The 19,461-nt window shown below is 40.5% G+C and overlaps 1 protein-coding gene across 8 annotated transcripts in view; it reads left to right on the top strand.

The window, feature by feature from the left end:
- The window catches only part of NF1 (neurofibromin 1), a 303,335-nt gene that overhangs the window by 125,198 nt on the left and 158,676 nt on the right, over positions 1-19,461 (top strand). For all 8 annotated transcript variants that reach the window (XM_070061093.2, XM_002718937.6, XM_051825442.3 and 5 more), the window contains 4 exons: positions 1,063-1,176; positions 7,622-7,701; positions 9,865-9,988; positions 11,734-11,895. In XM_070061093.2, coding sequence (XP_069917194.1) covers positions 1,063-1,176; positions 7,622-7,701; positions 9,865-9,988; positions 11,734-11,895 — 480 coding nt within the window. The remainder of the gene's footprint in view (positions 1-1,062; positions 1,177-7,621; positions 7,702-9,864; positions 9,989-11,733; positions 11,896-19,461) is intronic.

The following is a 19,461-nucleotide window of genomic DNA, read 5'->3' as shown; positions in this document are numbered from 1 at the left end:
TGACTGGGCCACATTCACAGGCTATCAGTGGCACATACTTCTACAGCTCTTATCTCCTATTAGATGTTAGATCTGTCTGATTATTCTATAGATGTTTGCTTTCCCCATGAGACTACTAATCCTGGAGGTCAGGTGACACATTTTATTGTTGTTGTGTTTTTGGTGTTTACGAAATGTTACTGGGTTATGGATGACAATGTAAATGTCAGAAAATAGGCTAACAATTTTGAATTACAGATATACTGAAGTTATGGCTTACTTAGTCATTAAAATGGGGAACAATCTGTGGTTAGGAAAGAAAAATAGGAACTGAAATTGTGTTAACCTCACTTAAATGAGTCAGGTATTATTGAAATAAAAATAGATGCTTTCAAGTTAGGAGAAGCGTGTTAAGTCTCAGTAGATAAGCATTAAAATTTATATATACTATTAATTTTCTTAGTATATGGTCTTTTTCTGCTGTGATAAGGACTAAAAATATGGGTCTCTGGGGAGGATTCTCACCCTCCCTGTGACACTAGCTGTATGGATTTGTACAGGACTTCTGTATTGGACAAGAGAGCTATGTAGGATAATCATGCAGTGCTCATCTAACTTGTTTGTTCTTTGCCTTTGTTCACAATCATTTATATATTCAAAAATCAAAAAATTCCAAACCAGAGGTATTTATCCCCCATGTTACTGATATAATTTCTTAAACAACAAGTTGGTATTTGGCTTTTGTGTTCTTTTAATTAAGATTTGCCCCTGAATATTCTTCATATTAATGAGCATATATAGATGTAGGTTAAGAGAATCCTTAATAAAACAGTGTTGATTTTTGTAAAAATGCTTATTTTGATATAATTCAAATACCACCAAATTTGCTATTTTGAAGTGTACAGTTCAGTGGGTTGTAGTGTATTTGCTAGGTTCTACGGCCATCATCACTGTTAATTCTATACCATTTTCATCAGTCCTGAAAGAGAGCCTGTACTCTGGGGTAGTTGCACTCTGTTCTTTCCTCCTCCTAATCTCAGTCAGTTGGGTTTTTAAGTTGAAGTTTGCTTTTTTCCATTTCAGAATCCAAGGAAACAGGGGCCTGAGACCCAAGGCAGTACGGCAGAATTAATTACAGGACTAGTGCAACTGGTCCCTCAGTCACACATGCCAGAGATTGCTCAGGAAGCGATGGAGGTAAGGGGGAAAAACGGTTCTAGACTCAGGAAGGTAAGCTTCTAACAAAGTACATTACTCATGTTCCTTTGGTGTGTGGCTTCTGTGAGTAAGATGTCATTTCTAAAAATGATGTGTTTGTATCTTCACATTGTTTTATCAAACTGCATGTAGATCATTTAAAAAAATCATCTATTATTTTTCACTTTATGTTTCTGTGTGGGAGCAAACTGTTGAAATACTTACTTAAGGTATACTAAGCTGATCTTCTGTATATTAAGATAATCGAAAATGAATCTTGATGTGAATGGAAGGGGAGAGGGAGTGGGAAAGGGGAGGGTTGTGGGTGGGAGGGACGGTATGGGGGGGGGAAGCCATTGTAACCCATGAGTCGTACTTTGGAAATTTATATTCATTAAATAAAAGATAAAAAAAAAAACTGCATGTAGAAAGAAGGGGGTTAGCTTTATATCCAGGTAGCTACAACATTATGTAAATTCTTAGGCTTAATAAAAAAGTTCAAAATTCTCTAATTGCAATTGAATTTTTGAATGTATATTGACTTTTTAAATTTAGACATAATTCATATACTTTAAAAGTTTACCAGTTTGCTTTCTGTTTGAGAAAGAGCACCTCCATCTGCTGGCCCGTTCTCTAAATGCCTGCAGTGGCTGTGCTAGAATCAGAACCTTGAACTAAGAACTCAGTCCAGGCTGAGTGGATAGCAGGGACCCTATTACTTGAGCCATCATCACCTGCTACTTTCCAGGGTCTGAATGGGTAGAGACCTTGGGAGTCCGAGCAGGGATTCAGTCCCAGACAATTTTTTCTCTCTCTGATTTATTTATTTATTTGAAAGTCACAGTTACAGAGAGGCAGAGAGATCTTACATCTGCTGGTTCACTCCCGAAATGACCACAGTGGCTAGGGCTGGGCCAGGCCAAAACCAGGAACTAGGAGCTCCATCCAAGTCTCCCACATGGGTGCAGGGGCCTTAGGAGTTGGGCTGTCTGCCACTGCTTTTCTAGGTGTGTTAGGGAGCTGGATTGGAAGTGGAGTAGCCAGGACTTGAACCAGCACCTCTATGGAATGTTGGCATCACAGGTGGCAGCTTTACCCATTATACTACAACGCTGGCCCCAAATCCAGGCATTTTAATAGGAGATATAGGCATCTTAACCTCTAGGCTAAATGTTTGTTCCAAGTTCACCATTTCAAAGTATACATTTTAGTGGATTTTAATATATTCACACAGTTCTATAATCATAACCACTTTTAATTCCAGAACATATTGTTATCCTACAAAGAAACTCCATCACTCACCATTGTCCATTTCCCTTCCCTTGGCAACCACTGGTCTATTTTCTGTCTGTATGTATTTGCTTAATTTAGACATTTTATTTAAATAGAATCATGCTATATGTGACGTTTTATGTCTGACTATTTTGACTTAATAATGTTTTCAAGGTTTATCCGTGAATCAGTACTTTATTTCTTTTCATTAGGTATTCATTATCAAATATAAAATATTTATGGATATTGCATCAGCTGATGAATATTTGGGGTGGTTTCCACTTTTTGCCTATTCTGAATAATATCACTATGAACATCTGTCTTAATGATTTGTATGTGGATGTATCTCTTAGGGATATACCTGGGAATGGAATTGCTGGGTCATATGATAACTGTTTAACTCCTGAGGAACTGCCAATGTGACTGCACCATTTTATATTCCCAGTAGAAATGTATGATGATTCTTATATTTTTGTATCCTTGCCTATATTTGTTATTTTCTGTCATTTTTATTATAACCATCCTGCTGGGTGTAAATGAATCTGACTTTTAAAAAAACCTTTGGCCAGCGCCACGGCTCGCTGGGCTAATCTTCCGCCTTGCGGCGCCGGCACACCTGGTTCTAGTCCCGGTCGGGGCACCGGATTCTGTCCCGGTTGCCCCTCTTCCAGGCCAGCTCTCTGCTGTGGCCTGGGAGTGCAGTGGAGGATGGCTCAAGTGCTTGGGCCCTGCACCCCATGGGAGACCAGGAGAAGTACCTGGCTCCTGCCATCAGATCAGCGTGGTGCGCCGGCCGCAGCGCGCCGGCCGTGGCGGCCATTGGAGGGTGAACCAATGGCAAAGGAAGACCTTTCTCTCTGTCTCTCTCTCTCACTGTCCACTCTGCCTGTCAAAAAATAAATAAATAAATAAAAAAGGGGGGAAAAAAACTTTTTGGGGCCAGTGCTATGGCATAGCAGGTGATGCTGCCGCCTGCAGTGCTGGCATCCCATATGGGCGCTGGTTTGTGTCCCAGCTGCTCCACTTCGATCCAGCTCTCTGCTGTGGCCTGGGAAAGTGTTGGAGGATGGCCTAAGTCCTTGACCCTTGCACCTGGTGAGAAGCCTGGAAGAAGCTCCTGGCTTCGGATCGGCATAGCTCTGGCTGTTACAGCCAATTGGGGAGTGAACCAGTGGATCGAAGACCTTTCTCTCTGCCTCTCCTTCTCTCTCTGTGTAATTCTGATTTTCAAGTAAATAAATAAATGTTTAAAAAAATAGAAAAAAAACCTTTTTATATTACTTGATAAATGGTTTTAATTTAAATAAATTTTATTAAGCCATAACTTACATATGATAAAATCATTGAGGATTTACAATATTTCTAATCATTATAGGAAATACCTGTTCATCTTTTTTCAATTAATAACATTATCCCCTATGTCAGACAACCACTGATCTTATTTCTGTTGCTCTGGGCCAATTTTAGTCTAGAATTCCTATGAATGTAATCGCAGAAAATATATTTTTATTTGTCACACTTCTTTTACTCACCATTTTTTTTCTAAGATTTATATTATTAGGGCCAGCTCTGTGGGGTAGCGGGTAAAGCCGCAGCCTCTAGTGCTGGCATCCCATATGAGTGCCAGTTCGAGTCCTGGCTGCTCCACTTCTGATCCAGCTCTCTGTTGTGGCCTGGGAAAGCAGTAGAAGATGGCCCAAGTCCTTGGGCCCCTGCACCTGCATGGGAGACACAGAAGAAGCTGGCTTCGGGTTGGTGCAGCTCTGGGTGTTGCAGCCAACTGGGGTGTGAACCAGTGGATGGAAGACCTTTCTCTCTCTGCTACTTGTCTCTCTCTGTGTAACTCTGACTTTCAAATAAGTAAATAAATAAATAAATATTTTTTATGATTTATTTATTTATTTGAAAGTCAGAGTTACAGTGAGAGAGAGGGGCTCTTCCATCTGCTGGGTTGAGCCAGGAGCTAAGAGCTTCCTTTGGGTCTCCCATGTGTGTGTAGGGGCCCAAGGACTTGGGTCATCCTCTGCTCCTTTCCCAAGTGCCTTAGCAGGATCAGAAGTGGAGCAGCCAGGTCTCAAAACAGCTGGGACTCGAACCAGCACCCATATGGGATGCCAGCATCGCAAACAGCAACTTAACCTGCTATGCTACAGTGCTGGCCCCTCATCAAGGTTTTTGAATTTTGTTCATGTTGTATTGTTTGTTCCTTCATTTTTTTGTTGTTAACAAGTATACTAGGTTTTTATTACTATAATGAAATATTCATATCTGAGGTGGCTAACTTAAAAAGAGAAAAACTTTATTTTGGCTTACGTTTCTGGAAGGTTAAGTTCCAGATCAGATAACCCCGTTGGTTAGGTGTGAGGTGAGGGTGGTGAATGGCAATGGCAGAGTGAGTTTGGAGGAACGATCATGTAGCAAGACAGGAAGTGGAGAAAGACTGTGGGCCTCACTCAGGCCCCATAACCACACCCTCCAATGAGAATGACTGGCATACCCCCATGATCCAAGGCACCTCCGGTTAAGCCCATCCCCCCAAATGCTGTAATTGCATTACACGTCTGTCCCCTTAGTACCATCAACTTATGACTGCGTGAGTGCAGGAGCCAAATCATGTTCAAACCATAACAGTAAGAATCCCATTGAGGATTATACTGCAGTTCATTCACCTGTTGATGGGCTGGCACTTAGGTAAATATATCCATCACTGGGGAAAATTAGTTTGTATTCCTTTTTTTTTTTTTTTTTTTTTAAGATTTACTTATTTGTTTGAAAGAGTTACACAGAGAGAAGGAGAGGCAGGGAGAGAGAGGTCTTCCATTGCTGGTTCACTCCCCAGTTGGCCGCAACTGCCGAAGCTACGCTGATTGAAGCCAGGAGCCAGGAGCTTCTTCCGGGTCTCCCACACGGGTGCAGGAGCTTAAGGACTTGGGCCATCTTCTACTGCTTTTGCAGGCCATAGCAGCAACTGGGATCAGAAGTGGAGCAGCCGGGTCTAGAACTGGCACTCATATGTTATGCCAGCACTGCAGGTGGCGGCTTAACTCTCTAAGCCACAGAGCCGGCCCCAGTTTCTATTTCTTTGTAGTCCTTCCCTCCCCCATTCCTCCTTACCCTGCTTACACCTTGCCTTCTTTGGAACCTCTCATCTGCTTTCTGTTGCTAAAATTTAGTTTACATTTTATATAAGTAGAATCATGAAGTATGTGTTCTTTTTGTCTTCTTCAACAAAACGTAATTAAAGCCATCATGTATGTTGCTGTGTCAGTAGTTCATTCTGATTATTAAAATTTATTCCATTTTATGTTGTGTACTAGTCCTTTGTGTGGTAGTAGTATTTGTATACCTATTAACCTATTGATGGACATTTGTGTTTCCAGTTTGTGGCCATTACAAATAAGCTGCTAGGAACATTTATCTACAAATCTGTGGACATAGGCTTTTTTTTAATTATTTTTTTTGACAGGCAGAGTAGACAGAGAGAAAGACAGAGAGAAAGATCTTCCTTTTTTCCATTGGTTCACCCCCTAATGGCCGTTGCAGCCGGCGCACCATGCTGATCCTAAGCCAGGAGCCAGGTGCTTCTCCTGGTCTCCCATGCGGGTGCAGGGCCCAAGCACTTGGGCCATCCTCCACTGCACTCCCGGGCCACAGCAGAGAGCTGGCCTGGAAGAGGGGCAACCAGGACAGAACCGGCTCCCCAACTGGACTAGAACCTAGGGTGCTGGCACCGCAGGCAGAGGATTAGCCTATTGAGCCACGGCACCGGCCATGGACATAGGCTTTTGTTTCTCTTGGGTGAATACCTAGGAATAGAAAAATCTTACTGTGTATTGTTTATAAGGGCTATAGATTAAAGCCTCTGGAAGTTAAACAGTGCAAGGATAGAAAAATATGGCATACAAATACTAACTCAAGAAGCCTGGTATAATATATAGATACAGAGATAATATATAGATACAGATTAAAGCAAGAAGCCTTACTGGAGATGAAGAGGATATCTTACTACCAAGGGGCCCAGTCCATTCAGAAAATAAAACTCTAGATGAGTCTATTAAACAAAGCTTCAGAATAAATAAAACAATAACTTATAAAGCTTAAAATATATAAAAATATATTAAGTTGAAGGAGCTATATACAGATCCAGTTATAGTGGGATACTTGAGTATACCTTTCTCAGAATCAAATAGAATTTTAAAAATAAGATAAGGAATAGAAGCTTTGGACAGCATGATTACCAAGTTTGACCTATTTGACATGATTGCATCCTGCACTCAGGTACACATGGAATTTTGCTTTCAAGTACACATAGAACATTTGCTACAGCGTGATCATGAAGCAAGATTCAGCAGTTACAAAGGGTTGAAATAATTCTTTTTTTGTTGATCACAGTGGAATTAAGGTAGAAATCAGTAACAAAAAGATTTATGAAATGTCAAGTAACAATACTATATTTTTATTCACACTCTGCTAGTTGGGCGCTGGTAATGGTATAACCACTGTTAATTGTTCTGCTGGGGAGGGCACTGTGATGTAGCAGCTTACGCTGCACCTGGAACACTGGTATCCCGTATTAGAGTGGCTAGGATCAGTTCACCACTTCACGCCTATGCTTCTGGTTCAACACGCTGCTAATGTACATTCTGGGAGGCAGCAGATGATGGCGCAAATACTTGGTCCCTGCCGCCCAACTGGAAGTCCCGGATGGACTTCCTGGCATCTAGTTCTTACCTGTCTTTTCTGTTATAAGAAAACTGTGGCAAGCAAGATAATGTCTCCTTTATTCTTTGCTGTGTGAGTTTATTTTGTAATGTAGATTAATTGTGGCAAACACTGCTTATTGGGGATTAAGTTTTTGTTCTATAGAGTTTTTAAAAGTATTTCTCAAAATCATTTTGCTTCTTTCTTAATACAGATTTTATGCATATATGTTATTCAGAACTCATCAGTCACTTTATGTGTACGTTCCATTTGGAGTAAGAATGCCTAGAATAAAGTGATGTTATTCTGTCTAGAGATTTGTGTTCAGTTTTTCTCTTTTTGGCATTTATTGTAGATTGAGTACCGTTAGATAGATCATTTTGTTAGCATTTGTAAAATACTGCAGTACTCATGTTTACCAAAAACATTTTGAGTGACTATTCTCTCTTTCTCTCTCTCCTTTTAAATTCAGGCTCTGTTGGTTCTTCATCAGTTAGATAGCATTGATTTGTGGAATCCCGATGCTCCTGTGGAAACTTTTTGGGAGATTAGGTATGTGTACTTTTATATTTTTAAAACTTTATTTTCTGTCTTTAAATATTAGCTCTATGGTATTTAGTTCCTTGTAAACCTTTATTTATCCAGAAGATTTATGAATTTATATTTTATTTGACTTGAAATTGTTAGACTTTCTCGTTTTGACTCTTAAGAATATTAGCAGAGCAATTTATGAAATAAATTTTCAAAAAGCATGTTAAATTTTATCACCCATTCTTAAGTACTGTCATTTGGTATGTTCTAGTTCAATATCTATGTAGTTACAACTTTGTTTTTATTTTTAAAGATTTATTTATTTTATTTGAAAGGCAGAGAATTACAGAGAGGCAGAGGCAGAGAGAGAGAGACACAGAGGTCTTCCATCTGCTGGTTCACTCCCTAAATGGCCACAATGGCCAGAGCTGGGCCAATCCAAAGGCAGGAGCTTCTTCTGAGTCTTCCATATGGGTACAGGGGCCCAAACACTTCTACTGCTTTCCCAGGCCATAGCGGAGAGCTGGATCAGAAGTGGAGCAGCTGGGATTCAAACCGGCGCCCATATGAGATGCTGGCACTGCAGATAGGAGCTTTACCCACTAACAGCGGCAGCCCCACAACTTTGTCTTTGATAGATTTTTAGACTTATAAGTCTAGATTGTTAAAGTCTTGTAATATTGTGCTCTTGGTTTTTACACTTGATCTTGGCCAAAAGGCTGAGAAGTGATGCTGCTCTTTGTTTTTAAACTATAACCTTTCACAAATTTTTCTGTAATACCAGTACTTTTGATGAATGAATTAATAATGGAAATCTGCTTAAAAGGCAAAAATATGTGCAGTATTTTATATTGTTTTCTAGGTTATATAAATTACCTTTTTATGAGCATAAGGACCCCACATAAGGAAAATGTAAATTTGTAACCTAAAGTTTATGCTACTATCATAGAAATGGGTGCCCCAAGTCACCTGGCATTTAAATTAAACCCTGAACCTGGGCAGTGCTATTCAATAATAATAACATAAATCACAGTGTACTTTAATGAATTCTGGTTACCACATTAAAAAATAAAAAGAGGGGCCAGTGTTGTGGTGTAGTGAGTTAAGCGTCTCATATGAGTGCTGGTTCCAATTCTGGCTACTCCACTTCCAATCCAGCTCCCTGCTAATGCACTTGGGAAAGCAGCAGAAGATGGTCCAAGTACTTGGGCCTCTGCACCCATGTGGAGACCCAGATGAAGCTCCTTGTTATGGCCTGGCCCAATCCCAACTATTTCAGTGTTTAGGGAGTAAACCAGTGAATGGAGGACCTTTCTCTGTCCTTCTACTTCCTCTGTAACTCTGCCTTTAAGAAGTTAAAATCAACACATAAAATTAATTATAATAATATTTTTTATTTAGCCCAGTATATGTACATACACTCACATACATCTAGAATGCAATTTAAACTCGTAATCAATATAAACATTATTTAGCGGATGCTTTGCATTCTGTTTTCATGAAGTCCTCATAATTTGGCTTGTGTCATACATTTGCAGCATATTTCAGTTTGTCTTACATGTATAACACATCACATTTAAAATACTCAGTAGCTAATGACTGGCTAGTGGCTACCATGGTAGGGAGTGCAGCTCTAGAGTAGGAATCAGCAAACATGTCCTCTAAAGAGCCCAATGGTAAATATTTTAGGCTTTGTGAGTCATGTAGACTCTGGCATACTATTCTGCTTTTGTGCTTTTGGAACACAAAAGTAGCTATGGACAGCATGCAAATGAAAGGATGAGACTGTGTTTCCCTAAAACTTTACTTGCAAAAGGAATTGGAGGGGACTGGGGTTGGCCTGTAGGTGTTGTTTGAGTCAGAGCACTGGACTATACACCACCTCCACCTTTATCAGTTCTTCCTACCCCTGCAAGAATGGGATCTGTGGATGAAACGTGACGAATCTGGGGAGTAGGGGTCTTATAAGTATTTGCTATTTACATATATCCTATAGACATATTTCTTTTGGTTTATGGTACTATTAATGCGTTAATAACCATTTCTCTAAAGCAAACCCTACAAGAGAAAGTAAGCTTCTGTAAATGTACACTCATTGTGAGAGAATGCCGTTCTTAAGTACTGATATCTTATGAAGTTATTTATTGATGTTGCTAGTAATAGTGGAACTTTATGTTACTGCAGCTCACAGATGCTTTTTTACATCTGCAAGAAATTAACTAGTCATCAGATGCTTAGTAGCACAGAAATTCTCAAGTGGTTGCGGGAAATTCTGATCTGCAGGAATAAATTTCTTCTTAAAAATAAGGTAAGCAAAGTGATATTTGAAAAATGGGAGAAAATTTGGAATGCTTTGGGAAAAATGAAGGAAGTCTTTATTAGCCAAATTAGATTCTTCTGCAGCTCTTCCCTCCTATAAGGGACATAAGAAAATGCTTCAAAAGGCTTGGAAAAATTGAATTAAAAATAAGTTTATTTATTTTTATTTTTATTTATTTTTGTAAGACAGAGTTACAGAGAGAGGTAGAGACAGAGAAAGAGGTCTTCCATCCGCTGGTTCACTCCCCAGATGGCCGCAACGGCCGGAGCTGAGCTGATCCGGAGCCAGGAGTCAGGAGCTTCTTCTGGGTCTCTCAGGCGAGTGCAGGGGCCCAAGGACTTGGATCATCTTCTACTGCTTTCCCAGGCCACAGCTGTAGAGAGCTGGATCGGAAGTGGAGCAGCCGGGTCTCAAACCGGCACCCATATGGGATGTTGGCACTGCAAGTGATGGCTTTATCTGCTACACCACAGCACCGGCCCGCTCAACTTAATTTTCACCAAATCTTTCAAGTACCCTCACATATGTGCAAAGGACAATAGTTGACACATTAACATTTAAAAAGTTTTCAGAGACTTTAGCCTTAAAACCACAATGTTGATGGATTCTATTTGAGTTCAGCAGGACACACAGGACCAGGCCTAGGAGGCATGGGAGCTGCTGTCACCAAAGTAGGTTGAGGGGCACACTGCATCTTCACTCAGCAGCTCAGGACGGAGCTAGCCCAAAGGATGTGACTTCCCAAGAAGCTTGGAGGGAAGAGAGAGAGGGTCCTCAATCTAGCCTAACTTAATTTCCTTCCATAAAGATTTCACCTCTTGACATGAAATTTTTTCTTGGTATAGAGTGAAATTTTTTGATACTTAACTGTTAAGATATTGTGAGATTGTGGATTATAGAGAAGAGCCTTAAATTTCTTTTAACATACAGTTTCTATAATTAATTAGCTTAAAATATTTTCTATTATGGTATGATTTTAGGAGTGCTTGGTTTGCTGAGTTTTTCTGCTGGAGTCCTAGAATCATAGGAATGAAATCTTCAATGTGTCAAACTCACATTCTTACCAGTACCATGCAGCTTGCTAAGTTTTCTGTTTAGAAATTTGCTAATAGTGAGGTGGGATTATTCACATCTCGCTTTTCTTGGTGGGTTAATATAGTGGAATTTGGCATTATTCTGAATATGAGAAAAGACATTCAATTTGAGTGTTTCATGCCCTTGCAAGTGCTATAGTCTGCATACTATAAGCATTAGTAATCCACTAATGAATCTGTGGTGCTATTGTCAGCAGAGTCACTCTTGTGATTCACTTGACATAAATACCAGTGTTAATTTCTGATCCAGAAGAACTTAGTCACAAAAGAGTCAACTTCCACTAATACTGACTTGGCAGAGAATAAGATCTTGTGGAGAATAAATATTTGTCACTTATCATTGACTGAGATAGCATTGTAGTTTTCATATAGTAGGCTTACATTGTTGGTGTTTTACTGTGTCTGTGTTCTATCTAACTTACATGTCTAGCATCTGTTCTTTCTGATGATTTGGAGAGTGAAAAACTGAGGGAAGTTTCAAAGACATTGAGCAAACATTGCTTGTGCTCAGTGTGGGGCACAGGGAGTGAGAGAGAGGATGTTTTAAATGGCAGATGACTCGTGTGCAGTGTTTCTTCCTCTTGGTGATCAGTGCTTTGGTAGAGCTTTCTTTTCATTTTTCTTTCTTTCTTTTTTTAGCAGGCAGATAGAAGTTCCTGTCACTTTCTTTACCTATATGGGGTAGGATGTGATGTGCCTTCTAGTGGGAATACCAGTCAGATGTCCATGGATCACGAAGAGCTGCTGCGGTCCTGTGCTCCGGGAGCCTCTCTCCGGAAGGGGAGAGGAAACTCCTCTGTGGTAAGCAACATTTTTTTCAAAATTTCCTGTGTCATTTTCTGTGTGTGTGTCTTTTTTTTTTCCTGAATGAATGAACTTCAGTAAATGTCAATGAGGTATTAGGGTATAATCATTTAAAGCTACTTTTATTATAGTTTTGCCACTGATCTTTATGGAACCTTTTCTTTTTTTAAAAGTTTTATTTATTTATTTGAGAGGTAGAGTTACAGAGCGAGAGAGAGACAGAGAGAAAGGTCTTCCATTCACTGGTTTACTCCCCATATAGCTGCAGATCTGCCGGGTCTCCCATGCTGGTGTAGGAGGCCCAAGCACTTTAGGCCATCTTCCACTGCTCTCCCAGGCCATTAGCAGAGAGCTGGATTGGAAGAGGAGCAGCCAGGACACAAACTGGTGCTTTCTATGGGATGTCAGTGCTACAGGCGGAGGCTTAGCCTACTATGCCTAACATCTACGTGCCTCAGTTCTTTAGTCTTAAAATGAGAATAGTAATTCCCACCCTGGAGTTCTGAGAATCGAATGAGGTCATATGTAAATAGTAGTTGATTATTTGACAGAAGCTATAACTGGTTAACTGTGATAAACTTCTACCCCAAAAGAAAGACCATCCTTACCCTAGAAGTTTTAAAAGTTGTGCCAACTGAGATGATTCCAAGATGGCAAATAGGGAGGGAACTTACTGATAGTCCAGGAGAAGAAAGTGTAATAAGAGTGGAGATAGTGTAGTCTCAGGGAAGAGTTAGGGAAAAAAACGGCAGAGGAAACTCTTCCGTAATTAGAGTGGATCTACGTGGAAGGCATGGGCACCCAAAGCTTGGGACCCCAGCTGCCGAAAGCCTCCGTATCAGTGCTGGAAAGAGGTGTGAGATGAAACTGCAATAGCCCGAGACACTGGCTGAAAAACGGCAGGAAGAGCTTGGAGGGAATGAGGCTTGAAGCCCTGTGGGGGAAAGTGTACCACCTAACTAGAGGAGAGAAAAAATAAAAGGGACGGTACGGACACAATTCTCTCTCTCCACTTACCTTACAAAGGTGTATGAGCCAACAGAGCAGTCGCCATTTTGGACATAATGTAACAGCTGTGCCAGCTCAGGGCTTTGCCCGGCAATCAGTCTAGCAGAAAAACCTGACTCTGGTGGGGAGTAATAACAGGAGACTAAACCTAGTGAATGAGTGGAGCTTATGAACTGGGACTGTGAAAAAAGAAAAAAAAAAACAACACCTGAGGTTGTGTGGGAGAACTCATGGTGTGACTGAGACGTGAGTAGTCTTGGTGGGAGACGCCACAAGCTTGGGTGGCCCTGGCTACCTGGTGAGAGACATTGCAGGGGAATCTGAGCTTACACTGAGGACTGCAGAGATCCTTTGTGTGGTCCTTGGGACAGAGCAGACAAATATCATTTCCACTTGGGCTAGCGCTCAGGCACTGATCACCATCAAGAAGAAGAGCTCAGCAGAGCAGAATTACTTCCCTTCTGATTAAAAAGAGAGAGAGAGAGAGATTTACCACACCAAACCTGGGTGTGTCACCTTAGGCACACCTTTAACCTTGAAGAACTGAACAGAGCTCTCTGGCCACACCCACCACAAGCCTAAGAGATTCACTGAAAGCAGACAGTCCACTTATCTACAGAGTCATAGTACAACAAGAAAAGCCACAACAGCAGGGGGGAAGGGAGAGAAGAAACCAACGAGTATCTCCACAAATGCCAAACAACAAATGCCAAAACCGAGGAAACAAGAACAAGGAAGACAACATGACACTCCCAAAAGAACATGACACTTCAATAACAAGATTATGAAGATGACAAGATAGAAGAAATGCAAGAAATGGAACTCAAAAAAACTTATGATAAGAATATTTCGACGTAATCAAAAACAAACACATGAACTATTGAAATCCTCAAGGTCATGAAAGAAAATCTCTCTCATGAAAATGAAATCTTAAGGAGGAATCAAAATGAAGTGAGGAATTTAACAGAACATGAAATTGAGATATTGAAGAGAAGTCAAAATTAAATGAAGAATTCAATAGAACTAATAAAAAACACAGTTGAGAGCCTTAAAAACAGAATCAGTGAGGCAGAAAAGAGAATATCAGACTTAGAAGACAGAGCACAGGGAAGTATACAGGCAAACCCAAGACAAGAAGAGGAAATTAGAAATCTAAAAGCACTGTTGGGAATCTGCAAAATACTATTAAAAATCCCAACATTCGGGTTCTAGAGGTTCCTGAAGGCATGGAGAAAGAGAAAGGATTAGAAGGCCTTTTTAGTGAAATACTAGCAGAAAACTTCCTGAGTTTGGAGAAAGAAAGAGACATAGAAGTACAGGAAGCACACAGAACTCCCAGTAGACACGACCAGAAGAGATACTTGCCATGACACATTGTAATCAAACTCACCACAGTGAAACATAAAGAGAAGATTCTTTTTTTTTTTTGGACAGGTAGAGTGGACAGTGAGAGAGAGAGACAGAGAGAAAGGTTTTCCTTTGCCGTTGGTTCACCCTCCAGTGGCTGCCGCGGCTGGCGCACCGCACTGATCTGATAGCAGGAGCCAGGTACTTATCCTGGTCTCCCATGGGATGCAGGGCCCAAGTACTTGGGCCATCCTCCACTGCACTCCCTGGCCACAGCAGAGAGCTGGCCTGGAAGAGGGGCAACTGGGACAGAATCCGGCACCCCGACCGGGACTAGAACCCGGTGTGCCGGCGCCACAAGTCGGAGGATTAGCCTAGTGAGCCATGGCGCCGGCCCAAGAGAAGATTCTAAAATGTACAAGAGAGAAAGCCAGATTACTTTCAGAGGATCTCCAATTAGACTCACAGCAGACTTCTCATCAGAAACCCTACAGGCTAGCAGGGAATGGTGAGATATAGCTCAAGTACTAAGAGAAAAAAAACTGCCATCCCAGAATATTATATCTTGCAAAGCTCTCATTTGTGAATGGTGAAATAAAGACCTTTCATAGCAAAGAGAAATTGAAAGAATTTGTCACCACTCATCCAGCCTTGCAAAAGATGCTTAAAGATGTGTTGATGCTTAAAGATGTGTTACACACAGAAACATGGTAATCAATATGAAGGAAATTAAAGGAAGAAAATCTCTCAGTAAAAGATCACAGGAATTTCAAAGTATATTAGAAATATCTTTGGAAAAATGGCAGGACAAAGTCAAAACTTAATCAATAGTAACATTGAACGTAAATGGCCTCAACTCTCCAGTTAAAAGACACAGCCTGGCTGAATGGATTAAAAAACAAAACCCATGTATTTGCTGCTTACAAGAAACACATCTTTCCAACAAAGGTGCATGCAGACTGAAAGTGAAAGGTTGGAAAAAGATATTTCATGCCAACAGAAACAAAAAGAGCTGGCGTAGCCATCTTAATATCAGACAAAATATACTTTAACACAAAAACTGTTAAGAGAGACAAAGAGGGGCACTATATAATGATTAAGGGATCAGTTCAACAGGAAGATGTAACTATTATAAGTGTATATGCATCTAATTACAGGCGCCGGGTTATTTAAAAGATATTAAGGAACTTAAAGGGAGACTTAGGCTCCAATACACTAGTATTGGGGGGACTTCAATATTCCACTTTCAGCAATGGACAGATCAACCAGACAGAAAATCAACAAGGAAACAGCAGATTTAATCAATACCATAGACCAAATGGATCTAACAGATATGTACAGAACTTTTTATCCTACATTGGAGAATACACATTCTTTTCACCAGTGCATGGAACTTACTCTAGGATTGACCACATACTAGGCCATAAAGCAAGTCTCAAAAATTCAAAAGAATTGAAATCATACCATGCATCTTCTCAGAACACAATGGAATGAAGCTGGAAATTAGCAACTCAGGAATCCCTAGAGCATATGCAAGCACATGGAGACTGAACAACATGCTATGAAAGAACACTGGGTCATAGAAGAAATCAAAAGAGAAATCAACAACTTTCTGGAAGCAAATGAAGATAACAACACAACATATCAAAACTTATGGGCTGGCGCTGTGGCTTACTAGGCTAATCCTCTGCCTGTGGCACCGGCACTCCGGGTTCTAGTCCCGGTTGGGGTGCTGGTTCTGTCCCGGTTGCTCCTTTTCCAGTCCAGCTCTCTGCTGTGGCCCGGGAAGGCAGTGGAGGATGGCCCAAGTGCTTGAGCCCTGCACCCACATGGGAGACCAGGAGGAAGCACCTGGCTCCTGGCTTCGGATCGGCACAGCGCTGGCCATAGCGGCCATTTGGGGAGTGAACCAATGGTAGGAAGACCTTTCTCTCTGTCTCTCTCTCTCTCTCTCACTGTCTAACTCTGCCTGTCAAAAAAAAAAAAAAACTTATGGGATACAGCAAAAGCAGTGTTAAGAGGAAAGTTTATAGCAATAGGTGCCTATATCAAGAAATTGGAAAGGCACCAAATAAAAGAGCTATCAATGCATCTCAGAGATCTAGAAAAACTACAGCAAACCAAACTGAAAACTAGTAGGAGAAGAGAAATAATTAAAATTAGAGAAGAAACCAACAATTTGAATCCAAAAAATCATTACAAAATATCAGCAAAACAAAGAACTGGTTTTTTGAAAAAATAAACAAAATTGACACACCATTGACCCAATTAACTAAAAAAAGGAGAGAGAAGACCCAAATCAATAAAATCAGAGATGAAAAAGGGAATGTAACAACAGACACCACAGAAATAAAAAGAGTCATCAAATTAGTACAAAGAGTTTTATGGCAGCAAACTGGGAAACCTATAGAAATGGATAGATACAGTCTACCTCAATTGAATCATGAAGACATAGAAAACCTAAACAGACCCAAAATCAGATCAGTATTGAATCAATAATAAAGGCCCTCCCAACAAAGAAAAGCCTAGGACCAAATGGATTCACTGCTGAATTCTACCAGACATTTAAAGAAGAACCAACTGTAATTCTTCTCAAACTATTCAAAATGATTGAAAGAGAGGAATCCTCCCAAATTCTTTCTATGAAGCCAGCATTACTCTAATTCCTAAATCTGACAAAGATGCAGCAGAGAAAGAGAATACAGACCAAGTTCCCTTGATGAACATAAACGCAAAAATCCTCAATAAAATTCTGACCAATAGAATGTAACAACACATCAGAAAGATCATCCACTCAGTCCAAGTAGGATTTATCCCTGGTATGCAGGGATGGTTCAGTGTTCACAAATCAATCAATGTGATATACCACATTAGCAAACTGCAGAAGAAAAACCATATGAGTATCTCAATAGATGCAGAGAGAGCATTTGATAAAATAGAACACTCTTTCATGATGAAAACTCTAAGAAAATTGGTTATAGAAGGAACATTCCTCAACACAATCAAGGCAATTTATGAAAAACCCATGGCCAGCATCCTATTGAATGGGGAAAAGTTGGAAGCATTTCCATTGAGATCAGGTACCAGATGGGGATGCCCACTCTCACCATTGCTATTCAATATAATACTGCAAGTTTTAGCCAGAGCCATTAAGCAAGGAATATAAGTCAAAGGGAAACAAATTGGGAAGGAAGAAATCAAACTATCCCTCTTTCCAGATGATATGATTCTTTATTTAGGGGATCCAAAGAACTCTACTAAGAGACTATTGGAACTCATAGAAGAGTTTGACAAAGCAGCAGGATATAAAATCAGTACACAAAAATCAACAGCCTGTGTATACACAGATAATGCCATGGCTGAGAGAGAACTTCTAAGATCAATCCCATTCACAATAGTTACAAAAAACAATCAAATGCCTTAGAATAAACTTAACCAAGGATGTCAGATCTCTCTATGATGGAAATTACAGAATCTTAAAGAAAGAAGAGGGGCCGGTGCCGCGGCTCAATAGGCTAATCCTCCGCCTAGTGGCGCCGGCACACCGGGTTCTATTCCTGGTCCGGGCACTGGATTCTGTCCCGGTTGCCCCTCTTCCAGGCCAGCTCTCTGCTATGGCCAGGGAGTTCAGTGAAGGATGGCCCAAATGCTTGGGCCCTGCACCCCATGGGAGACCAGGAGAAGCACCTGGCTCCTGCCTTTGGATCAGCGCAGGCACCGGCCGCAGCACGCCGGCCGCGGTGGCTATTGGAGGGTGAACCAACGGCAAAGGAAGACCTTTCTCTCTGTCTGTCTGTCTGTCTGTCTCTCTCTCTCTCTCTCTCTCTCACTGTCCACTCTGTCAAAAAATTTTTTTAAAAAAAGAAAGAAGAGGATACCAAAAAATGAAAAAATCTTCCATGTTCATGGATTGGAAGAATCAGTATCATCAAAATGTCCATTCTTCCAAAAGCAATTTATAGATTCAATGCGATACCAATCAAAATACCAGAGATCTGGAAAAAATGAAGCTGAAATTTATATCAAGGCACAGGAGACCTCAAATATTTAAAGCAATCTTGTACAACAAGAATAAAGCCAGAGGCATCACAATACCAGATTTCAAGGCATACTATATGGAAATTATAATCAAAACTGCTTAGTACTGGTATAGAAACAAATGGATAGACCAATGGAACAGAATACAAACACCAGGTATCAATCCAAACATCTACAGCCAACTTATATTTGATCAAGGAGCTAAAAGCAATTCCTGGAGCAAGGACAGTCTTTTCAACAAATGGTGCTGGGAAAACTGGATTTCCACATGCGGAAGTATGAAGCAAGACACCTACCTTACACCTTACACAAAAATCCACTCAACATGGATTAAAGATCGAAACCTATGACTGGCGCCATCAAATTATTAGAGAACATTGGAGAAACCCTGCAAGATATAGGCACAGGCAAAGATTTCTTGTAAAGACCCCAGAGGCACAGGCAGTCAAAGCCAGAATAATAATTGAGATTACATAAATTGAGAAGTTTCTGTTCTGCGAAAGAAACAGGAAAGTGAAGAAGCAACTGACAGAATAGGAGAAAATATTTGCAGATTATGCAACTGATAAAGGATTAATAACCAGAATCCGAAAGGGATCAGAAACTCTACGACAACAAACAACCCGCTTAAAGAGATGGGCCAAGGATGTACATAGACATTTTTCAAAAGAAGAAATCCAAACGGCCAACATACACATGAAAAAATGTTCAGGATCACTAGCCATCAGCGAAATGCAAATCAAAACCACAATGAAGTTTCATCTCACCCCAGTTAGAATGGCTTACATACAGAAATCAACTAACAACAGATGCTGGTGAGGAAGTGGGGGGGAAAGGCACACTAATTCACTGTTGTTGGGAATGCAAACAGGTAAAGCCAGTCTGGAGATTCCTCAGAAACCTGAATATAGCCCTATCACATGACCCAGCCATCCCACTCCATGGAATTTACCCAAAGGAAATTAAATTGGCAAATAAAAGAGCTGTCTGCACCTCAGTGTTTATTTCAGCTCAGTTCACAATAGCTAAGACATGGAATCAACCTAAATGCCCATCCACAGAAGACTGGATAAAGAAATTATAGGATATGTACTCTTTAGAATACTATACAGCAGTAAAAAAAATGAAATCTGGTCATTTGCAACAAAATGGAGGAATCTGGAAAACATC

Source organism: Oryctolagus cuniculus, chromosome 17 (assembly GCF_051225735.1).
Source record: "Oryctolagus cuniculus isolate XC-2025 breed Fujian yellow rabbit chromosome 17, ASM5122573v1, whole genome shotgun sequence".
In the NCBI taxonomy this organism is placed as follows: Eukaryota; Metazoa; Chordata; class Mammalia; order Lagomorpha; family Leporidae; genus Oryctolagus; species Oryctolagus cuniculus.
The sequence above is the reverse complement of the archived record's forward strand: the minus strand, read 5'-3'. Positions and strand labels throughout refer to the sequence as shown.